The 19,493-nt window shown below is 38.4% G+C and overlaps 1 protein-coding gene across 1 annotated transcript in view; it reads left to right on the forward strand.

Annotated features, from left to right (window-relative positions):
* Positions 1–1,256: 1,256 nt before the first annotated feature.
* grm6b (glutamate receptor, metabotropic 6b) overlaps positions 1,257–19,493 on the forward strand; it is a gene marked incomplete at its 5' end in the record, with an annotated part of 28,991 nt that continues 10,754 nt past the window's right edge. The window contains 7 exons of the mRNA XM_062986247.1: positions 1,257–1,266; positions 1,699–2,099; positions 9,577–9,793; positions 9,901–10,036; positions 12,481–12,635; positions 14,010–14,150; positions 14,595–14,795. Coding sequence (XP_062842317.1) covers positions 1,257–1,266; positions 1,699–2,099; positions 9,577–9,793; positions 9,901–10,036; positions 12,481–12,635; positions 14,010–14,150; positions 14,595–14,795 — 1,261 coding nt within the window. The remainder of the gene's footprint in view (positions 1,267–1,698; positions 2,100–9,576; positions 9,794–9,900; positions 10,037–12,480; positions 12,636–14,009; positions 14,151–14,594; positions 14,796–19,493) is intronic.

A 19,493-nucleotide genomic window follows, 5' to 3' on the forward strand; every position in this document is an offset into this window, starting at 1 on the left:
TGCATGAAAGGGTTAAAGGAGAAAAAGTGATTTATCATAGACTGAAAAAATATGGAAAGAATAATTCTCTGTGGGTAAATTAAATTTAACCGAGCATTGAGTTTAAAAGTAGTAAATGAGTAAATGAAATAAAAAAAAGAAGGAGACTTATGAACACCAAAAAAATTCTCTTTAGCCGCTGCATTTAATCTTCGTACACAGAAGCAGCATTAAAAACACCATCAAAGCATTGGACAAATTACTGAATGTTACTGACATAAGACAACCTCAGAGATTTATGACGAGCTGTATCTCGTACTAATTTACATAATCATTTGAGGTGTCAAATGCATAAACATTAATAAAACAACGACTTTGATTAACAACAATTAACAACAACTGATATTATTAGACTTTTGGGGGCTCCTTTATATTTATTATTTTTATAAAAGGTTTATACATATTTTAATGAAAGTGAATATGGACTAGAGCGGTCTGTTTGAAATATGGCGTGTGAAGCTATTAGAACGATTCATCCCTGCAGCTTCTAATGCAGTAATTCCAATCTGTAGCCATTAGTGAACACTTTATGAGAAAGATCGAGCCAGAGAGAGAGAGAGAGAGAGAGAGAGAGAGATTTTAAGGGATTTGACTGTGATTTGTAGAATTTTTTGCCTTATCTTCCACCACGCTTTAGCCTCTATGCACTTAAACGATGTTCTTCTCAATTGGGAGAAAGTCACATAACTTTGAACTCTAATGTAACATGGAAACATACGTATGGCGTGACGACTCAGTAGTAATAAAACGTTTACGTTTGGAGGCCCTTTGCTAACAGATACTGGGGACGAATATGACATTCCCTGGAAAGCACTAGTAAGGTGGTAGTCAAGGTAAGTCTAAACAAAATTAAATCAGTGTAAAATAACAACGTAGCGTACATCCAGTCACATTATTGTCTAGTTTTAATTTGTTAATATAGAGCTAATTATATACTTTCATTTGTTAATTTATTATTCGTTTTGCGTGTTGTCGAGTATTTACACTCTAAAAAGTCATGTGTTAAAAACGACACACACTGTGTCTAAGCTCACCGTGGTCGTGTATCCCGTTGTTGGGAGTGGGGTGGCTGCGGTGAGGGATGGGTAAGTAGCTTATATGTTTGTCTGTGGTATGAATGTATGTGTGTGTGAATGAGTGTCTGTCCTAAACCACTGAGTGAACTGCCAAGGGCAGCTCACTCGCGGCCCCGACGCTATCCTTCCTGCTCGCCGGCGCCACAATACTATTTTTACTATCATTGCTATTTTTGTTTTATCATCCAATTTATGCTGCAATTGGGTTTAATCTCCTTATAACATTGCACTGCCCTGTTGCTATGTGCCATTCTATTGCACTTCTGGAATATCTATGTGTTCTACTATTTAATAATTTTGTTTTTTGATATTATGTCTAAATAAAATATTTCTTGTAACTTTTCATGTATAATTACACATTTTAATTACTTCTTCCCATACCCCCTACAGATGCCAACCACTACAGCAGAAAAATAATCCGGTATGCTGCTTACCATGAGGCCACAACAGTGCATCTTTGCATTCTATTACCACGGTGAAACCAGCACGGCACCAAGTCATGCCAGAGGCCCACAAGTTTACTTTTTATGGATTCTACTGTTCAGGTTCACTGCACAGTTATTGGCTTTCTCTGGCACTCAACCACACTCCATAAAAATAGAGGGTGACATCATCCTTGGAGGACTCTTTCCAGTACATTCAAAAGGACCTTCAGGCATCCCATGTGGAGATATTAAGAAAGAGAAGGGAATTCAGCGCATGGAGGCTATGCTCTTTGCAGTTGATCAGATCAACAATGACCCAGAACTGCTGCCCAACATTACCCTGGGGGCCCGAATTATGGATACATGTTCCAGAGACACCTATGCCTTGGAACAGTCACTGACCTTTGTGCAGGCACTTATCCAGAAGGACGACTTGGATGTCCGATGCTCTAATGGTGAGCCACCTATCAAATCCAAACCAGAGCGAGTAATTGGGGTCATTGGTGCTTCAGCCAGCTCAGTGTCCATAATGGTGGCCAACATCTTACGTCTGTTTGCTGTGAGTGCCTTTGAGTTATTTATCTTTTAATGTTTATTATTGTCATGTAATTAGTAGTTAACTTTGTTATTTAAGTAGGGTTTTAGATGAAACTCCATGTAGCCTATACTCATGCTGTATGAGTGTATGAGTAACTATTCTGACTTTGTTCACTGCTATTACTCCTAATTGTATATATGGAAGTACTGTATATACAATATATATATATATATATATATATATATATATATATATATATATATATATAGAGAGAGAGAGAGAGAGAGAGAGAGTGTATACAGTGTATCACAAAAGTGAGTACACCCCTCACATTTCTGCAAATATTTCATTATATCTTTTCATGGGACAACACTATAGACATGAAACTTGGATATAACTTAGAGTAGTCAGTGTACAGCTTGTATAGCAGTGTAGATTTACTGTCTTCTGAAAATAACTCAACACACAGCCATTAATGTCTAAATAGCTGGCAACATAAGTGAGTACACCCCACAGTGAACATGTCCAAATTGTGCCCAAATGTGTCGTTGTCCCTCCCTGGTGTCATGTGTCAAGGTCCCAGGTGTAAATGGGGAGCAGGGCTGTTAAATTTGGTGTTTTGGGTACAATTCTCTCATACTGGCCACTGGATATTCAACATGGCACCTCATGGCAAAGAACTCTCTGAGGATGTGAGAAATAGAATTGTTGCTCTCCACAAAGATGGCCTGGGCTATAAGAAGATTGCTAACACCCTGAAACTGAGCTACAGCATGGTGGCCAAGGTCATACAGCGGTTTTCCAGGACAGGTTCCACTCGGAACAGGCTTCGCCAGGGTCGACCAAAGAAGTTGAGTCCACGTGTTCGGCGTCATATCCAGAGGTTGGCTTTAAAAAATAGACACATGAGTGCTGCCAGCATTGCTGCAGAGGTTGAAGACGTGGGAGGTCAGCCTGTCAGTGCTCAGACCATACGCCGCACACTGCATCAACTCGGTCTGCATGGTCGTCATCCCAGAAGGAAGCTGACGCACAAGAAAGCCCGCAAACAGTTTGCTGAAGACAAGCAGTCCAAGAACATGGATTACTGTGGTCTGACGAGACCAAGATAAACTTGTTTGGCTCAGATGGTGTCCAGCATGTGTGGCGGCGCCCTGGTGAGAAGTACCAAGACAACTGTATCTTGCCTACAGTCAAGCATGGTGGTGGTAGCATCATGGTCTTGGGCTGCATGAGTGTTGCTGGCACTGGGGAGCTGCAGTTCATTGAGGGAAACATGAATTCCAACATGTACTGTGACATTCTGAAACTTTTGCTACCGGCATCCGAACGAAGCCGGTTTTGTTTGTTTTTGTACTTCAGCGCATAAACATCATAATTATCCAGAATTAAAACCGTTTTCGGTCCGCACGAAGCGCGTTTGTGTTTGGTTGTGTGCTGTATTTCAGCTCTTAAAACACCTCTGTTTTGTGGGGAGTTATAACCGTTTCTGTTCGTAGGAAGCGCGTTTATTTGTTTTGTACACCAGCGCATAACACCGTTTTACTTTAGAATTACAGCCGCTTTTGTCCGAACGAAGCGCGTTTGTGTTGGTTTGGTTGGTGGTTTTTGTATTCCAGCTCATCATCGCCTGTTTCATCCGGAATTAAAGCAGTTCTTCTGTGACTACCAGCAGAAGCGTTGGTGAATCCAACATAAACATCATCTCCAACTCATCTTGTAAAACTAAGTATATTTCTTTGTTACTATGGCCCCAGCAGGAGCTTTATATCCATGTTCTGAGTGTAATATGTTCAGTTATTCCTTCTCCGTGTTTAGTGATAACTTTACATGTGATAAGTGTAGATTAGTGGTTAGTCTAACGGAGAAGATCTCAGTGTTAGAAGGGCGCATTCGGGCGTTAGAACAGACTACTACTAGTGAGGGTTTAGATTCAGCTGTAGCAGTCCCGAATGCCAGCAGTTCAGGTACAGAACCCCAGACTCCGGCATTAGAGCCCTCACAGCGGGGCGACTGGGTGACGTCTCGGCGACATAGTCGTAGGGAAAAGCACCGACCATCTCAGTTGCACGTGTCCAACAGGTTTTCCCCACTCAGTGAGCCACCCGCTGAGAAGCCTGTTAATGTAAGTGCTCTGGTTATAGGAGATTCTCAGCTCCGACACGTGCGTATTGCAACCCCCATAGAGACACCAGCAACCATAGTCACTTGTATTCCGGGGGCCAGGGCGCCTGACATCAGAGCAAACCTGAAAGTGCTGGCTAATGCTAATCGTAGATTTTCGAAGATTGTTATCCACGTCGGCACTAATGATGTTCGCTTACGGCAGTCTGAGGTTACTAAGAGTAATGTTAAAGAGGTGTGTGAGTTAGCTAGGTCGATGTCTGAGGCAGTAGTGTGCTCTGGCCCCTTACCGATTCGACCCAGTGGCGAAACCTACAGCAGGTTGTTGTCGCTGAACCGCTGGATGTCTAAATGGTGCTCAGAAAACTGCATCGATTTTGTAGATAACTGGTCCACCTTTGAGGGAAGGCCTGGTCTTTTGAAGCGGGATGGTGTCCACCCCACGTGGGAGGGTGCTGCTCGCATTTCTTGCAGCATAGGTGACAGGCTTTACCACCGCGTTAGTGTAGCGGCAGATAGTGTTAAATGACTATCCAGAGCCAAGACCAGGCAGCAGACTAACAGGCCTAACCGACTGTCTGCGAGTCGCCATCGGACGTCACCTGGAATCCTTAGGTCACAAACCATTGAGACTGTGTCTGTTTACCGTGGCAGGTGTAAGCCAAAACAAAATCAAAAAGTATGTCATAATAACTTAATTAAAATTAATCTAAATGAGCATCATGAAAACCCTAGTAAAGTTAAACTAAAGTTAGGACTTCTAAACATCAGGTCACTTGCATGCAAAACAGTAATTGTAAATGAAATAATTACAGATAATTGTCTTAGTGCCCTGTGTTTAACCGAGACCTGGGCTAGACCTGATGAGTATCTAGGTTTAAATGAAGCATCTCCTCCGGGTTACAGTTATGAACATAAGCCACGTCTTAGCGGTCGTGGTGGAGGAATAGCCGCAATTTATGATAAAGACATAGGTCTTACTGTAAAATCAACTCCCATAACAAACTCGTTTGAAGTTCTTATCTCTGACATAACCAATAAATGTTCATCTGATAAAAATAGTATGTTTAAACTGGTTACTGTTTATCGACCCCCTGGTCCTTACTCAGAATTTCTTAACGAATTTGCCGATTTTCTTTCTAAATTAGTCTTATCAACTAAGAAAGCTCTAATTGTTGGTGACTTTAATATTCATTATGAGGATAAGTGTAATCCACTCAAAATTGCGTTTGATTCTATTTTAGAATCCTTAGGCATCACCCAAAATGTAACAGGACCCACTCACTGCTGTAAACATACCTTAGATTTAATACTTACTTATGGTATAAACATAGACAACCTGGAAATTATACCACAGAATGACTTAATCTCTGATCACTCCCTACTAATATATGAAGTGTCCCTGTCCAATAATATACAGCAACCAAATCGTTTTAAATGTAAGCGCACTATTACATCTGCAACTGCAGCAGCGTTCATAAACTGCCTACCAGAATTACCAAATATATCAGCATCAGAACCTAAAGAACTAGATCAGGCAACTCAAAACCTAGAGACCGTACTGCGCACAACCTTAGATAACGTAGCCCCACTCAAAACTAAACTGATTAGGGAGAAAAAACTTGCTCCATGGTACAATGACCACACATGCGCACTTAAGCAAGCAGCACGGAAATTAGAACGTAAGTGGCGTCACACTACACTGGAGGTGTATAAGATTGCTTGGAAAGATGCTCTAACTGAGTATAAACATGCACTTATAAAAGCTAAATCTGTATATTATTCATCCCTAATAGAGAAAAATAAAAACAATCCTAGATTCCTTTTTGAGACAGTGTCCAAATTAACTAAAAACGTTAATGAAACTGAATCTAATATACCGCCTGACTGTACCAGCGATGATTTTTTAAAATTCTTTAATGACAAGATAGAAAAAATACGACTTCAGAGTCAGAGTGTGTCACTTGCCAATGTTAAGTATGGACTCACTCCGAGCAGCATTGGTGATAATAGTAACGAGTTAATCCAACTAAATTCCTTTAATCCAATCTCCCAAAATGAACTAACTGTGTTGATTAAATCATCGAAGTCATCATCGTGTATACTCGATCCTGTTCCAACTCGTTTACTTAAAGATTTACTCCCAGCTATTGTAGAGCCCCTGCTTACATTAATCAATGCATCCCTTACCCTTGGGTATGTACCTAAATTGTTTAAAAGTGCTGTTATTAAACCCCTGATTAAAAAACCTAATCTTGATCCACATGTTTTATCTAATTATAGGCCAATATCAAACCTTCCTTTTGTCTCAAAGATATTAGAAAAAGTTGTTTCCAAACAATTATGTTCTTATTTGAATGAAAATTGTATTCATGAAAAATTTCAATCAGGATTTAGACCCAACCATAGTACCGAAACCGCATTAATTAGAGTAGTTAACGAGTTGTTAATGTCTTCTGATAATGGATGTGTCTCTTTTCTTGTTCTATTAGATCTTAGTGCAGCGTTTGATACGGTCGATCATAACATTTTACTGGAGAGGCTAGAAAATACAGTAGGTGTTAAAGGACTCGCACTCTCTTGGTTTCAATCATATTTGACTGACCGCTCTCAATTTGTTTATGTAAATAATAAATGCTCAGAAACTACAAAAGTAAAGTGTGGTGTTCCACAGGGGTCGGTACTTGGACCGCTATTATTTACACTCTATATGCTTCCACTAGGTGAAATTATTCATAAACATGGCATAAACTTTCACTGCTATGCAGATGACACACAGCTGTATATATCAGCCAAACCAAATGATACTGACACAATCAGTAAGATAGAAGATTGTGTAAACGACATAAAAAACTGGATGTCGTGTAATTTTCTTTTACTTAATTCAGATAAAACTGAGGTTTTACTTGTTGGCTCTAAAGCTGCAAGAGACAAGTTGTCTAACCTGGTGCTAAACTTAAACACGTTCTCTGTTACTCCCAGCCCAGATGTAAAAAACTTAGGTGTCACAATAGATTCAGATCTCTCCTTTGATACACACATTAATAATATTACTAGAGTTGCTTTCTATCATTTGCGTAATATCTCTAAAATAAGAAATATACTATCTGTTAATGACGCCGAAAAACTGATCCATGCGTTTATAACTTCTCGGTTAGATTATTGTAATGCTCTTCTAACTGGATGCTCTGGTAGATCCTTAAACAAACTCCAGTTAGTTCAAAATGCAGCAGCTCGAGTGCTAACTAGAACTAAAAAATTTGATCATATCACTCCTGTTCTATCATCTCTACACTGGCTGCCAGTTAAATTTCGCATTGATTACAAAATACTTTTACTAACCTATAAAGCGCTACATGGTCTGGCTCCACAGTATCTGAGTGAGCTTATTAATTACTACAACCCAGCGTGTCCACTTCGTTCACAAGATGCAGGGTTACTTATAGTTCCTAAAATTAAAAAGACCAAAGCTGGTGGAAGAGCGTTTTCTTACAAAGCTCCACAACTCTGGAATAATCTTCCAGAATAAGTCTAAACTGAAAACATATTTATTTTCTCAGGCTTTTGATTAATATAGACAAAGGTGCAGAGCTTGGGGGTTCTTGGTCATAGAAACTTGGGGTGATCAGGGATGTTGGGTTGCTGTCGTTCTGCCTCTCTTGTCCAATCACTCTGGTTTGGGTAGGAGAGGTGGGCGCTGATGTCCTGTGAAAGCCTTCATGACCTTGTTACCTGCTCGCTCTCCCTTTTAGTTATGCTGTAATAATTAGGGCTGCCGGAGTCTAAAACTCTCTGTAAAACTGTTTGTCAACTAGCATTGTACATTATTAACTACATTCTCTGTTGTTTTACCCCGAGGGCATTCTGATGGAAACCTGTTTACCCGCCGAGGTTAAGGATTAAAGTCGAGACTGCCGGGACAACGATGCTGCTCCTGTCAGATGTGACGGGTCTGGAGTAATTGCAACGACAAGAAATCACTACAGACTTTATTGAAGACTAGAGCGGATAACAACTCTATTATTATTTAATTGTTTATTTATCTATTTATTACCACTGTATGACTTTTAGATCATTCAATTCTGTGTTTGTATGATTTGTGTAAATCGTGTATTTATTTAAAGTATCCTCCAGACCACCCAAGAAGGATGGGCCCTGCTGAGTCTGGTTCCTCTCAAGGTTTCTTCCTGTAATTTTCAGGGAGTTTTTCCTTGCCACAGTCGCCCTCGGCTTGCTCAACAGGGGTTTTTGTATCTGTTGGTCCTGGATTTTGTAAAGTTGCTTTGAGACAATGTATATTGTAAAAAGCGCTATATAAATAAAGTTGACTTGACTTGACTTGACTTGACTTGAAACAGAGCATGATCCCCTCCCTTCGAAAACTGGGCCTCATGGCAGTTTTCCAACAGGATAACGACCCCAAACACAACCTCCAAGATGACAACTGCCTTGCTGAGGAAGCTGAAGGTAAAGGTGATGGACTAAACCCAATTGAGCACCTGTGGCGCATCCTCAAGTGGAAGGTGGAGGAGTTCAAGGTGTCTAACATCCACCAGCTCCGTGATGTCATCATGGAGGAGTGGAAGAGGATTCCAGTAGCAACCTGTGCAGCTCTGGTGAATTCCATGCCCAGGAGGGTTAAGGCAGTGCTGGATAATAATGGTGGTCACACAAAATATTGACACTTTGGGCACAATTTGGACATGTTCACTGTGGGGTGTACTCACTTATGTTGCCAGCCATTTAGACATTAATGGCTGTGTGTTGAGTTATTTTCAGAAGACAGTAAATCTACACTGCTATACAAGTTGTACACTGACTACTCTAAGTTATATCCAAGTTTTATTTCTATAGTGTTGTCCCATGAAAAGATATAATAAAATATTTGCAGAAATGTGAGGGGTGTACTCACTTTTGTGATACACTGTATATATATATATTGCTATATATATTTATTTATAAATATGTATATATATATTTATAAATATACATATTTATATATACATATAAATACATCTGCGGAATTTGGATGCCAAGTCAATACCTCAAACTTATTGTTGTGCTCCTCAAACCATTCCTAAACCATTTTTGCTTTGTGGCAGGGCGCATTATTAAAGCATTTTAAGTTGATTAGACTAATTTGAAAAGAAACTCTTCTTGAAGAAAGTCCTTAATTAGGACCAGGGGGTTGATAAATAGTACATTTGGAAGTTATTTGAATAAATTATAAAAATATAAGAAATGTGGTGGGTTATCTTTTGCCTTCCTAACTAGCCCATTTTGCACCAAGGGCAGCCTAAATTTGCGTACATCACACTGGGTGCATTCAGGGAAAAAAGGATTTTTAATTGTTGTGCTTTGTTGTGTGTTTTAGATCCCACAGATTAGCTATGCTTCAACAGCTCCTGAGCTAAGTGACAAAACCCGTTATGAGTTCTTCTCCCGTGTTGTGCCTCCGGACTCATTTCAGGCACAGGCTATGGTAGACATTGTCAAAGCCCTGGGCTGGAACTATGTCTCCACTTTGGCATCAGAGGGCAACTATGGGGAGAGTGGAGTTGATGCTTTCCTTCAGATTTCTAGAGAAGCAGGTCTTCAATCCTTAATCTAAAACAATATGCTGTCTTGATATGATTCTGGTATGTCGTGATATGTAGTACATTACAGCAACTTGTTTGTGTTGTTTATGTTCCACCAGGAGGTCTCTGTATAGCTCAATCAATTAAAATTCCTAGAGAGCCGAGACCAGGGGAGTTTGATAAAATTAGTAAGCGGCTAATGGAAACTTCAAATGCCAGAGGAGTTATCATGTTTGCTAATGAAGATGACATCAAGTGAGTTCCTATTAAAATTTTTGTCTTCCAATTTGAACAAGAACAGGATGTTACTGATTGACCGATTAACCAACCAATAAAAAATATTTGTTTGATTAATGCTGTCAGCATAAACTTAATTTGTAAATTCAATTTCCTATAGCTAATGCTTGATTTGAACTGAAAGAGTGCCCCTACGAAAATTCATTTTCTCCCCTACCAAAAATCTGTTTTTCCTTTACCCAACAAAACCAACAAAATTCATGTAAACCTTCAGTGCAGATCATCAAGCTCTAATTCACAGCCATACTCAGGGCTGGACTGGGAACAAAATCCAGCCCTGGACTTTTTTCTTGACCAGCCCACTACAAGCAAGTCGTGCCACACATATCACCCCCTATATATCATACCCTTATCATACCCTTCATACACATACATATACACATATCATACCCTTCTATATGTATATATTTACATATGTATTTACTATGGAATTTGACAGAAACTACTGACATTTGTAAGTGTTTGTAGTCAAAAACATATTTACTGATCTTTTGAAAGACAACCAAAGATTAGGCTCTTGAATCTTGAATATGTCCAATACTATTTGCTTGCTAGCTGTTTACATATTCTAGTATAGATAGCTTTTATTAGCTAAGACAGCAAATACATGAATAACTGACAAATGTGCATATGAAAATATTCTTGAATGGATGAATATGGGTCATTTTTGACCCATGTTGTGCATTAGAAGGGGTTTGCTTAGCTTGTGCATCAAAGGGTTAAGAATCTTTCATTTTCTTCTATATTTAACTGATGAACGTACAAAGAAAAGATTTCCAGTGTTGTCACTGATCAACTTATTATACTTTGTAAACAGAAACACATTCAGAATTTGATGCTTGCAATGCAGTTCATATTATATTAAGTTACAGTGTTTCTTTTACCATCTACTGTTCATAATATTATGAAAAGAATCAATTAATCTGTAGTGATCTCAGTTTGTGTAGGGCAAAGCCAGATACCACTGTTGAATGTGCGTGATCTTTGAGCTCTAACATGGCATTGATGGAGAAACCATTATGCATGGCTTCATAGACACAAAAATGCATGCACATGACTGGTCACCCTGCAGTCCAGATCTGTCTCCTATTGAAAGTGTATGGTGCAGCATATAGAGAAAAATCAGACTATGGCGACTAAAGATTGTTGAGCTGACTTGCAAGATTGGTCAAAAATTATACTTTATACAAAATTGCAACAGTTAGTGTCCTCAGTTACCAAACCATTAACAAGTCCCATCAGTGGAAAAGGTGATGGAACACATGGATAAACATGCCTCTATCCCAACTTTTTTGAAATGTATCAAATTTTAAAGCTGTTTCTATTTACAAAATACAAAGTTAAACAGTGCGAACATTAGAAATCTTTTTTCTTCTTTTATCAGTTAAATAAAGAAAGAAAAAGCTTACTTTTTCCAAAAACATTCAAAAGATGCGGTTGAATGCCCAGTCCAGAATGTTTTCCTGCTTAGTGTTTCTGGGTAGGCTTTGGACCCACCATGATCCTGATCAGTATGAGATTGTTAAAAAAGATAAACAAATAAATGATTATTGAAGGAAATTTAACAATATACCACAGGGGTTTATCTAGGCCTGGCCATCTCTAAAATGCAGTTTCCCCTCGGAGAGCACATAGTGCAAGTTATTTTACTTACTTTTTACAATGTTTGTCTAAGTAATCAAAACAATAAGCCAGCTCTTTCAGTCTTTGTGTACACCAAATGTTATTTTTTTTATATAATTTTACAGTACAGCAGTTAGTATTTGAATATTTTAGATGTTTTTTTTCTTATATTAAAATATGCTGCATGTATGAACTGAATTTGATTACTAGGATCTTTCCACTGTCCACTTAAAAGTGTTCATACATAAAAAAATCATACTCACAGTTTGACTGCTTGGTTCCTGTGTGATGAAAAAAAGACTTAGAAATGATTTATATACTGTTTACGGAATTGTTTACTCAAAAGTCACAAAGTTTGTGACAATGTTCAGGCACTGTCACTAATTAACTTTGTAGGGCCAGTAATAGCTCAGTGGTTAAGGTACTGGACTAGTAAACAGAAGGTTGCCGGTTCAAGCCCCGCAACCACCAAGTTGCCACTGTTGGGTCCCTGAGCAAGGCCCTTAACCCTCAATTGCTCATTGTGTAAGTAGCTTTGGATAAAAAGCGTCTGCTAAATGCTGAAAATGAAATGAAATGAAAATGACTACTTACAAGTTGAAGGTTATAGCTTGGTCATGAATGTAGGGACAGGTTTTGAATGTAGTTAAATTGTTTGACTTTGTTGTTTCTGTATTTTTACTGTCTGTGTTTACAGTCAGTTGCTTTACTTACTATATAGTTCTGAGGATTTCTTGCAAGCATTTGAGAACAGTAACATTTATATGTATTATTTGCAGACAGGTCTTAAGTGCAGCAAAGAGGGCCAATGTCACAGGTCACTTTCTGTTTGTCGGGTCTGATAGCTGGGGGTCCAAGATTGCACCCATTCTCAACCAAGAAGATGTGGCAGAGGGGGCAGTCACTATTCTGCCCAAAAGAGCATCTATAGATGGTAAAAAAAAAAAACAACAACACATTATTCACTTAATTTTTCATTTAATTTTCATCATGCACATCTGGTCAGGGTTGCAGCAAGTCCAGTTTCACCGGGAAGCACAAGGCACCAATCCATTGCTTTGGCTATCCCCTTACTTCAGACATAGCCAATCATGACGACTGGCCGGCTGAACACCACTGAGATTCTAACCCAGAGGTGGTGGGCTAGTGTAATAGACTGCTGCACAAACTAATGCTTAAAAAACAAATGTACTAGAAATTATTAGAAAATACGCCATTGTTTTAAAATTGAGCAGATAAACTGGTAAAATAATATAAGTTTAACATAGTGTCAATAAACATGCTATAAAACAAACTATAAAATCATTATTGACCTATACATACTGCTGTATTAACTTTTTAAAAGTTTCCCGCAGGTACTCTTTCTTTACACCCCTTGATTTACTGCCCATTCTTTAATTTCCTTCGGGATAAAGTATCTGTCTGTCTGTCTGCCTCTCCATCCGTCCGTCCGTCCGTCCGTCCGTCCGTCCGTCCGTCCGTCCGTCCGTCCGTCCGTCCATCCATCCATCCATCCATCCATCCATCCATCCATCTATCTATCTATCTATCTATCTATCTATCTATCTATCTATCTATCTATCTATCTATCTATCTATCTATCTATCTATCATGTGTTTTAGCCCCTTGTCAAGGATGTATTCCTGCTCTGTTTGTGGGTGGCTGACTCTGATCAGTGGTTAATGAGCGAATTAATTAAAATGAGCAAAATTTAGCAATACACTATTTTTACACCACAATTGGTACTTGTACAATGATATATCAGTAAAATAATTGATAACCAGTTTATTTTTGTCTTTTGCTTTCTACATGTTTACTTGTTTATTTGTATACATCAACATAAAATTTCACTGAGTGTACTTTAACAGAGGTCGTTGTGTTAAAAACCCACCCTTAGTTAATGGTATTTAAATAACAACAACACAAACAGTAGTAAAGTATGTGTCACTTGCTGTATAGGGAGTACTAAGTACATTAATAACAAAAGTTATTAATATTTTGCATACATAAATAAATAAACGTTTTATATTTACTAAGCAAAACTGTTCAACTAAAAAAAGTTTTCAAGTTGAAGTTGAATGCACACTAACCCTTCTCTGGGTCAGGGTCATGTGACATGGGTCAGACATGGTCATTTTTTAATTATTGAAATATTCAAGTTGTTGTTGCTTTTTATGCATCTTTGTACAGGAAAAGGTCTTCATTACAAATTTAACTTGGTAAAATAAGGCAGGCACTGACCATTACCCCTTTTTTAATCCTTGCCTGTTTTAGGAACTACCAATAAAACACTTTCCTTTTTTCACAGGTTTTGACCAATACTTTATCTCACGTTCTCTGGAAAACAACAGGAGAAACATCTGGTTTGCAGAGTTTTGGGAGGATGATTTTAAATGTAGACTAACACACCCAGGCATAAAACTAAACAGTGGACAGAGGAAGTGCACAGGTAAATTTTTACACATTAGCATGTGGATGTCAAACAGTAAGCGTATTGTCTTATTGTCTTTTTATAGATTATCATAAATGTTGCAGTGAAAGATTGGGAAAATTGCTAAACTACACTTTTTCTGTTAGTAACATGACAAAAATGGTCGGATCAAGTAGTTAGCAAGGAATATAATTGTACTGGATGGCAGCCTTATATAATACAGACTACTTTTGAAAAAATTTTATTGTAATAAAATTTTGCTTTATCAATTGTGCTGTACTCCCTAACTTAGCAAAGTGATGTACTATCATTTGTGTTGTACTCCCCAACTTAGCATTGTTGTTAATATTAAGGTGATTCCACCAACAATGCTGCAAGGTATTCATATAAAACTATACAGCATTTTGTTCTTTATCATGTTTAAAATAATTAACACATAACATTGTTTGTGGTTTTGCCCAGGAGAGGAGCAGATTAGCAGGGACTCTCCATATGAGCAGGAGGGTAAAGTGCAGTTTGTGATTGATGCTGTCTATGCCATGGCCCACGCAATTCACATCATGCATAGAAACCTCTGCCCAGGGACGACAGGCATCTGTGATAGAATGGACCCAATTGAAGGAAGCCTGCTCCTCAAAAACATTCGTGCTGTCAACTTTAATGGTGAGTTGAATATTTCTTTGTGGAACACTCAACAGAAGAGGAAGCCTTTGACAATGTCAGAAAAAAGGTAAAAGACAGCTACATAGACAGATTTTTTTTAAATTAAAGAGCATATTTGTACAGCATATATAACTGAGGGAATACATTTAAAACTCTATAGTGCCAGGGGTCAAATGACAAATGTTTAAAGTATCCAGTTTTAAGGTACCAAAATGCAACATTTTCCAACTAACTGTCGTAGAAAGATGGGCCATACATCAGTGATACATCATTAAAGCTTCAAGGCTATATGTAAGTGCTATCTTTAACCTTTCTTTAATGTAAGGGAGATGGTGTTTCAGCCACCAAATGCATTACAGCAGTTTGGTGAGGATTATCTTGCTTCTGCCATAGTCACTTGCCAAACTCCTAATCTTAAAATAGATAAATTCACTTTATTTATGAACATAATTGCACTGACATTAACACTAAGTTAAGTAATAATTAATAATAAGTCATAATTAACCGCAATAAGCATATCTCCATAATTAGGGTTTAGTTGATGTCACATTAGATGCACCAGAGTATATTTCCAAATATTGACAAAAATCTTTCAGTGTAAAAACCTAGTTTTCAGAAATTTTGGACATTTTGTAAGATGCAATAAAAATAAGCAATAAATCAAGTTTTAAAGTTTTCACTAACCATTGTATTTTGTAAATATAAAAACATTTGAATTTGATGCCTGCAATACATTCCAAAAAAGCTAGCACAGGGGTGTGTAAAAGGAACACTAATTTAATGGTTTGGGGACACTCTTTGTTGCAGATTTACAAGTGGAATTTTTCTCCATTCTTGCTTAATACAAGACTTCAGCTGCTCAACAGTCTGTGGTCACTACTGTCTGATTCCCCACTTCATGATGCACCATACATTTTTATAAGGAGACAGATCTGGACTGCAGTCACTTTGTGTCTTTAAAGCCACGCTGTTGTAGCGCGTAACAGAATTTCAGGTTGCATTTCTTGTCACAGTGGTGCATTTTTCTTTCTACTTTTTCAGTGTTATAAAGATTCAAGGGATGTCTTGTGGCTTAGATTTAAAGTGATAAGTGAAAAGATTCAAGAAAGCACTTACATCTAGCCTGAGGAGCTCTACTAATGCATTAGTATAGTCTGGCCTGTCTTTTAAATTGGCCTCTGTTGGTTTCTTCTATCTCTAACTACTTCTCTAACTTTTTCTTTCTGTTGTACCCTAGGGCAAATAACATAATAACAAGATGCTTGTAGCACACATCACGCATTCTATTCATGCTCATCCTTTTTCTTTCCATCTCTCAGTTCACTAAGCTTGTGAGGTAAAGTGCTGTTATTCAGTAGTTTGTAATAATAGACGGATTTTTGAGTGGCTGGGGTAAAACCCATTTATTTCAGAAATAATTATACTACTGTATATTTGGCTCTAGGACTTTATTACTCTCATAGCAACATCAGTATTGGGTAATGCATTTCCATAGATCTTATCATAACCTTTTAAAACTTGTTTCTGGCTGGCTGGAATGATGCACTAAATCTTCATTTCAGGCCCCTCTTAAATAGAGCTAGTTAATATTGTAATTGCAGTTCCACATTAATGTTTTAATTGAAATGTTAACAGCAATAAATAATGGTCAGGCTATGCATGTATTTGTTATTACTGTTGTGCCACTACATGGAAGTAGAATGTAGTAGTCAAAGAGGACAAGAAAGTTAAAAAGTAAATGTTTCATATATTTCATTATGTAGTTTTGTACTTTACAGTTGCTTAATTAGTTAATAATAACTACTCAAATTAAAAAGACAAGTATCTAACCATGCTATTAGAGAAAAAAACAACTATTCTAATATACACATTTGTTTGCAAACAAATAAACTAATTAGAATCTTTCTGTTTTTAACAGGTACTGGAAATACCAGGTAAAATAAAGTAATTTTACATAAAAAAAACTTATGTATAGCATCGTATAATTCAGCAGCTAATTTATTTGTAAGATTTTTTTAAAACACTTTTCATTTTTTGTATGGCTGATTGTATGGCTTTTTTTAATCAGTTTATGTTCTTCAGCTTATTTATCTTGTTGTTTCAAGGCATTAAACATCAAGTATGTACATTTATTTATTGTTTAAGTTACACTCACCATACAGATGGACAATTACTGACTGTTCATCTGTTGCTATTTAGACTTTGTCACCCTCATCCCATATTGGTGTCATTGTCATTGCAGTGCTGAAAATGCTCATTTATCTCTATTGTATTTTAGCTCATAATCACTGAATGCACATTTTTATATATTATAAATTAGTATAAATTATATATGGATATATATATATATATATATATATATATATATATACAGTGTATCACAAAAGTGAGTACACCCCTCACATTTCTGCAAATATTTCATTATATCTTCTCATGGGACAACACTATAGACATGAAACTTGGATATAACTTAGAGTAGTCAGTGTACAACTTGTATAGCAGTGTAGATTTACTGTCTTCTGAAAATAACTCAACACACAGCCATTAATGTCTAAATGGCTGGCAACATACAGTAAGTGAGTACACCCCACAGTGAACATGTCCAAATTGTGCCCAAAGTGTCAATATTTTGTGTGACCACCATTATTATCCAGCACTGCCTTAACCCTCCTGGGCATGGAATTCACCAGAGCTGCACAGGTTGCTACTGGAATCCTCTTCCACTCCTCCATGATGACATCACGGAGCTGGTGGATGTTAGACACCTTGAACTCCTCCACCTTCCACTTGAGGATGCGCCACAGGTGCTCAATTGGGTTTAGTCCATCACCTTTACCTTCAGCTTCCTCAGCAAGACAGTTGTCATCTTGGAGGTTGTGTTTGGGGTCGTTATCCTGTTGGAAAACTGCCATGAGGCCCAGTTTTCGAAGGGAGGGGATCATGCTCTGTTTCAGAATGTCACAGTACATGTTGGAATTCATGTTTCCCTCAATGAACTGCAGCTCCCCAGTGCCAGCAACACTCATGCAGCCCAAGACCATGATGCTACCACCACCATGCTTGACTGTAGGCAAGATACAGCTGTCTTGGTACTTCTCACCAGGGCGCCGCCACACATGCTGGACACCATCTGAGCCAAACAAGTTTATCTTGGTCTCGTCAGACCACAGGGCATTCCAGTAATCCATGTTCTTGGACTGCTTGTTTTCAGCAAACTGTTTGCGGGCTTTCTTGTGCGTCAGCTTCCTTCTGGGATGACGACCATGCAGACCGAGTTGATGCAGTGTGCGGCATATGGTCTGAGCACTGACAGGCTGACCTCCCACGTCTTCAACCTCTGCAGCAATGCTGGCAGCACTCATGTGTCTATTTTTTAAAGCCAACCTCTGGATATGACGCCGAACACGTGGACTCAACTTCTTTGGTCGACCCTGGCGAAGCCTGTTCCGAGTGGAACCTGTCCTGGAAAACCGCTGTATGACCTTGGCCACCATGCTGTAGCTCAGTTTCAGGGTGTTAGCAATCTTCTTATAGCCCAGGCCATCTTTGTGGAGAGCAACAATTCTATTTCTCACATCCTCAGAGAGTTCTTTGCCATGAGGTGCCATGTTGAATATCCAGTGGCCAGTATGAGAGAATTGTACCCAAAACACCAAATTTAACAGCCCTGCTCCCCATTCACACCTGGGACCTTGACACATGACACCAGGGAGGGACAATTACACATTTGGGCACAATTTGGACATGTTTACTGTGGGGTGTACTCACTTATGTTGCCAGCTATTTAGACATTAATGGCTGTGTGTTGAGTTATTTTCAGAAGACAGTAAATCTACACTGCTATACAAGTTGTACACTGACTACTCTAAGTTATATCCAAGTTTCATGTCTATAGTGTTGTCCCATGAAAAGATATAATGAAATATTTGCAGAAATGTGAGGGGTGTACTCACTTTTGTGATACACTGTATATATATATATATATATATATATATATATATATATATATATATATATATATATATATATATATATATTATACTGTATTGGTGACAGATATATATATATACATACTAATATGTGTGTATCTTTTTAATATAAAAAGATTAAAAATGTTTTTGTGTCTCACCAGCACTAATGCCTTATAGTCTGGAAAAACTCAAAATCTCATTGGGCTTTTGCTTGCTGGCTCATTGGCTTTGCACAGTGTCTGTGTCTCACTGACACCTGTACTCTCTGCAAGGACGGTATCGTTTGTTTCTGTCACCAAGCCAGTGTAGTGCAGTTGGAATAACAGCAGTGGGTGAGCAAGGTGCCTCCAGAGGTGGTGTGATGAGCCCCACAGACAAATCCACACTGATTGCCCCGCTAATTTTTAACTACCACCTGGCAGATACCCAATCCCTCTCGCCCTTCCTCTTCCTTTTCCGAAAAACTGAGTTATGGCACACTGGAGGATTTTTTATCATACTTTTTCATGCTTTCCTTGTGAGTTTTGCTGGGGGCGTGTTGCCAGTTTCCCTGTAGGGCAAATGCATGGCCACCAATGTTTGCTGGGGACAGCCTAGGCTTAGGTTCCTGTGGGATGAATCTTTTCTTTTTTGGGCATGTGTGAGGAGTACAATATTCCCTACTTCACTAATGCGCTCATCTGTTGCATTTTATTGCCTCTCCACTTTGGGCTTCAGAATTTGCCTT

The sequence above is a fragment of the Trichomycterus rosablanca genome, chromosome 24 (assembly GCF_030014385.1).
Source record: "Trichomycterus rosablanca isolate fTriRos1 chromosome 24, fTriRos1.hap1, whole genome shotgun sequence".
Classification (NCBI taxonomy): Eukaryota; Metazoa; Chordata; class Actinopteri; order Siluriformes; family Trichomycteridae; genus Trichomycterus; species Trichomycterus rosablanca.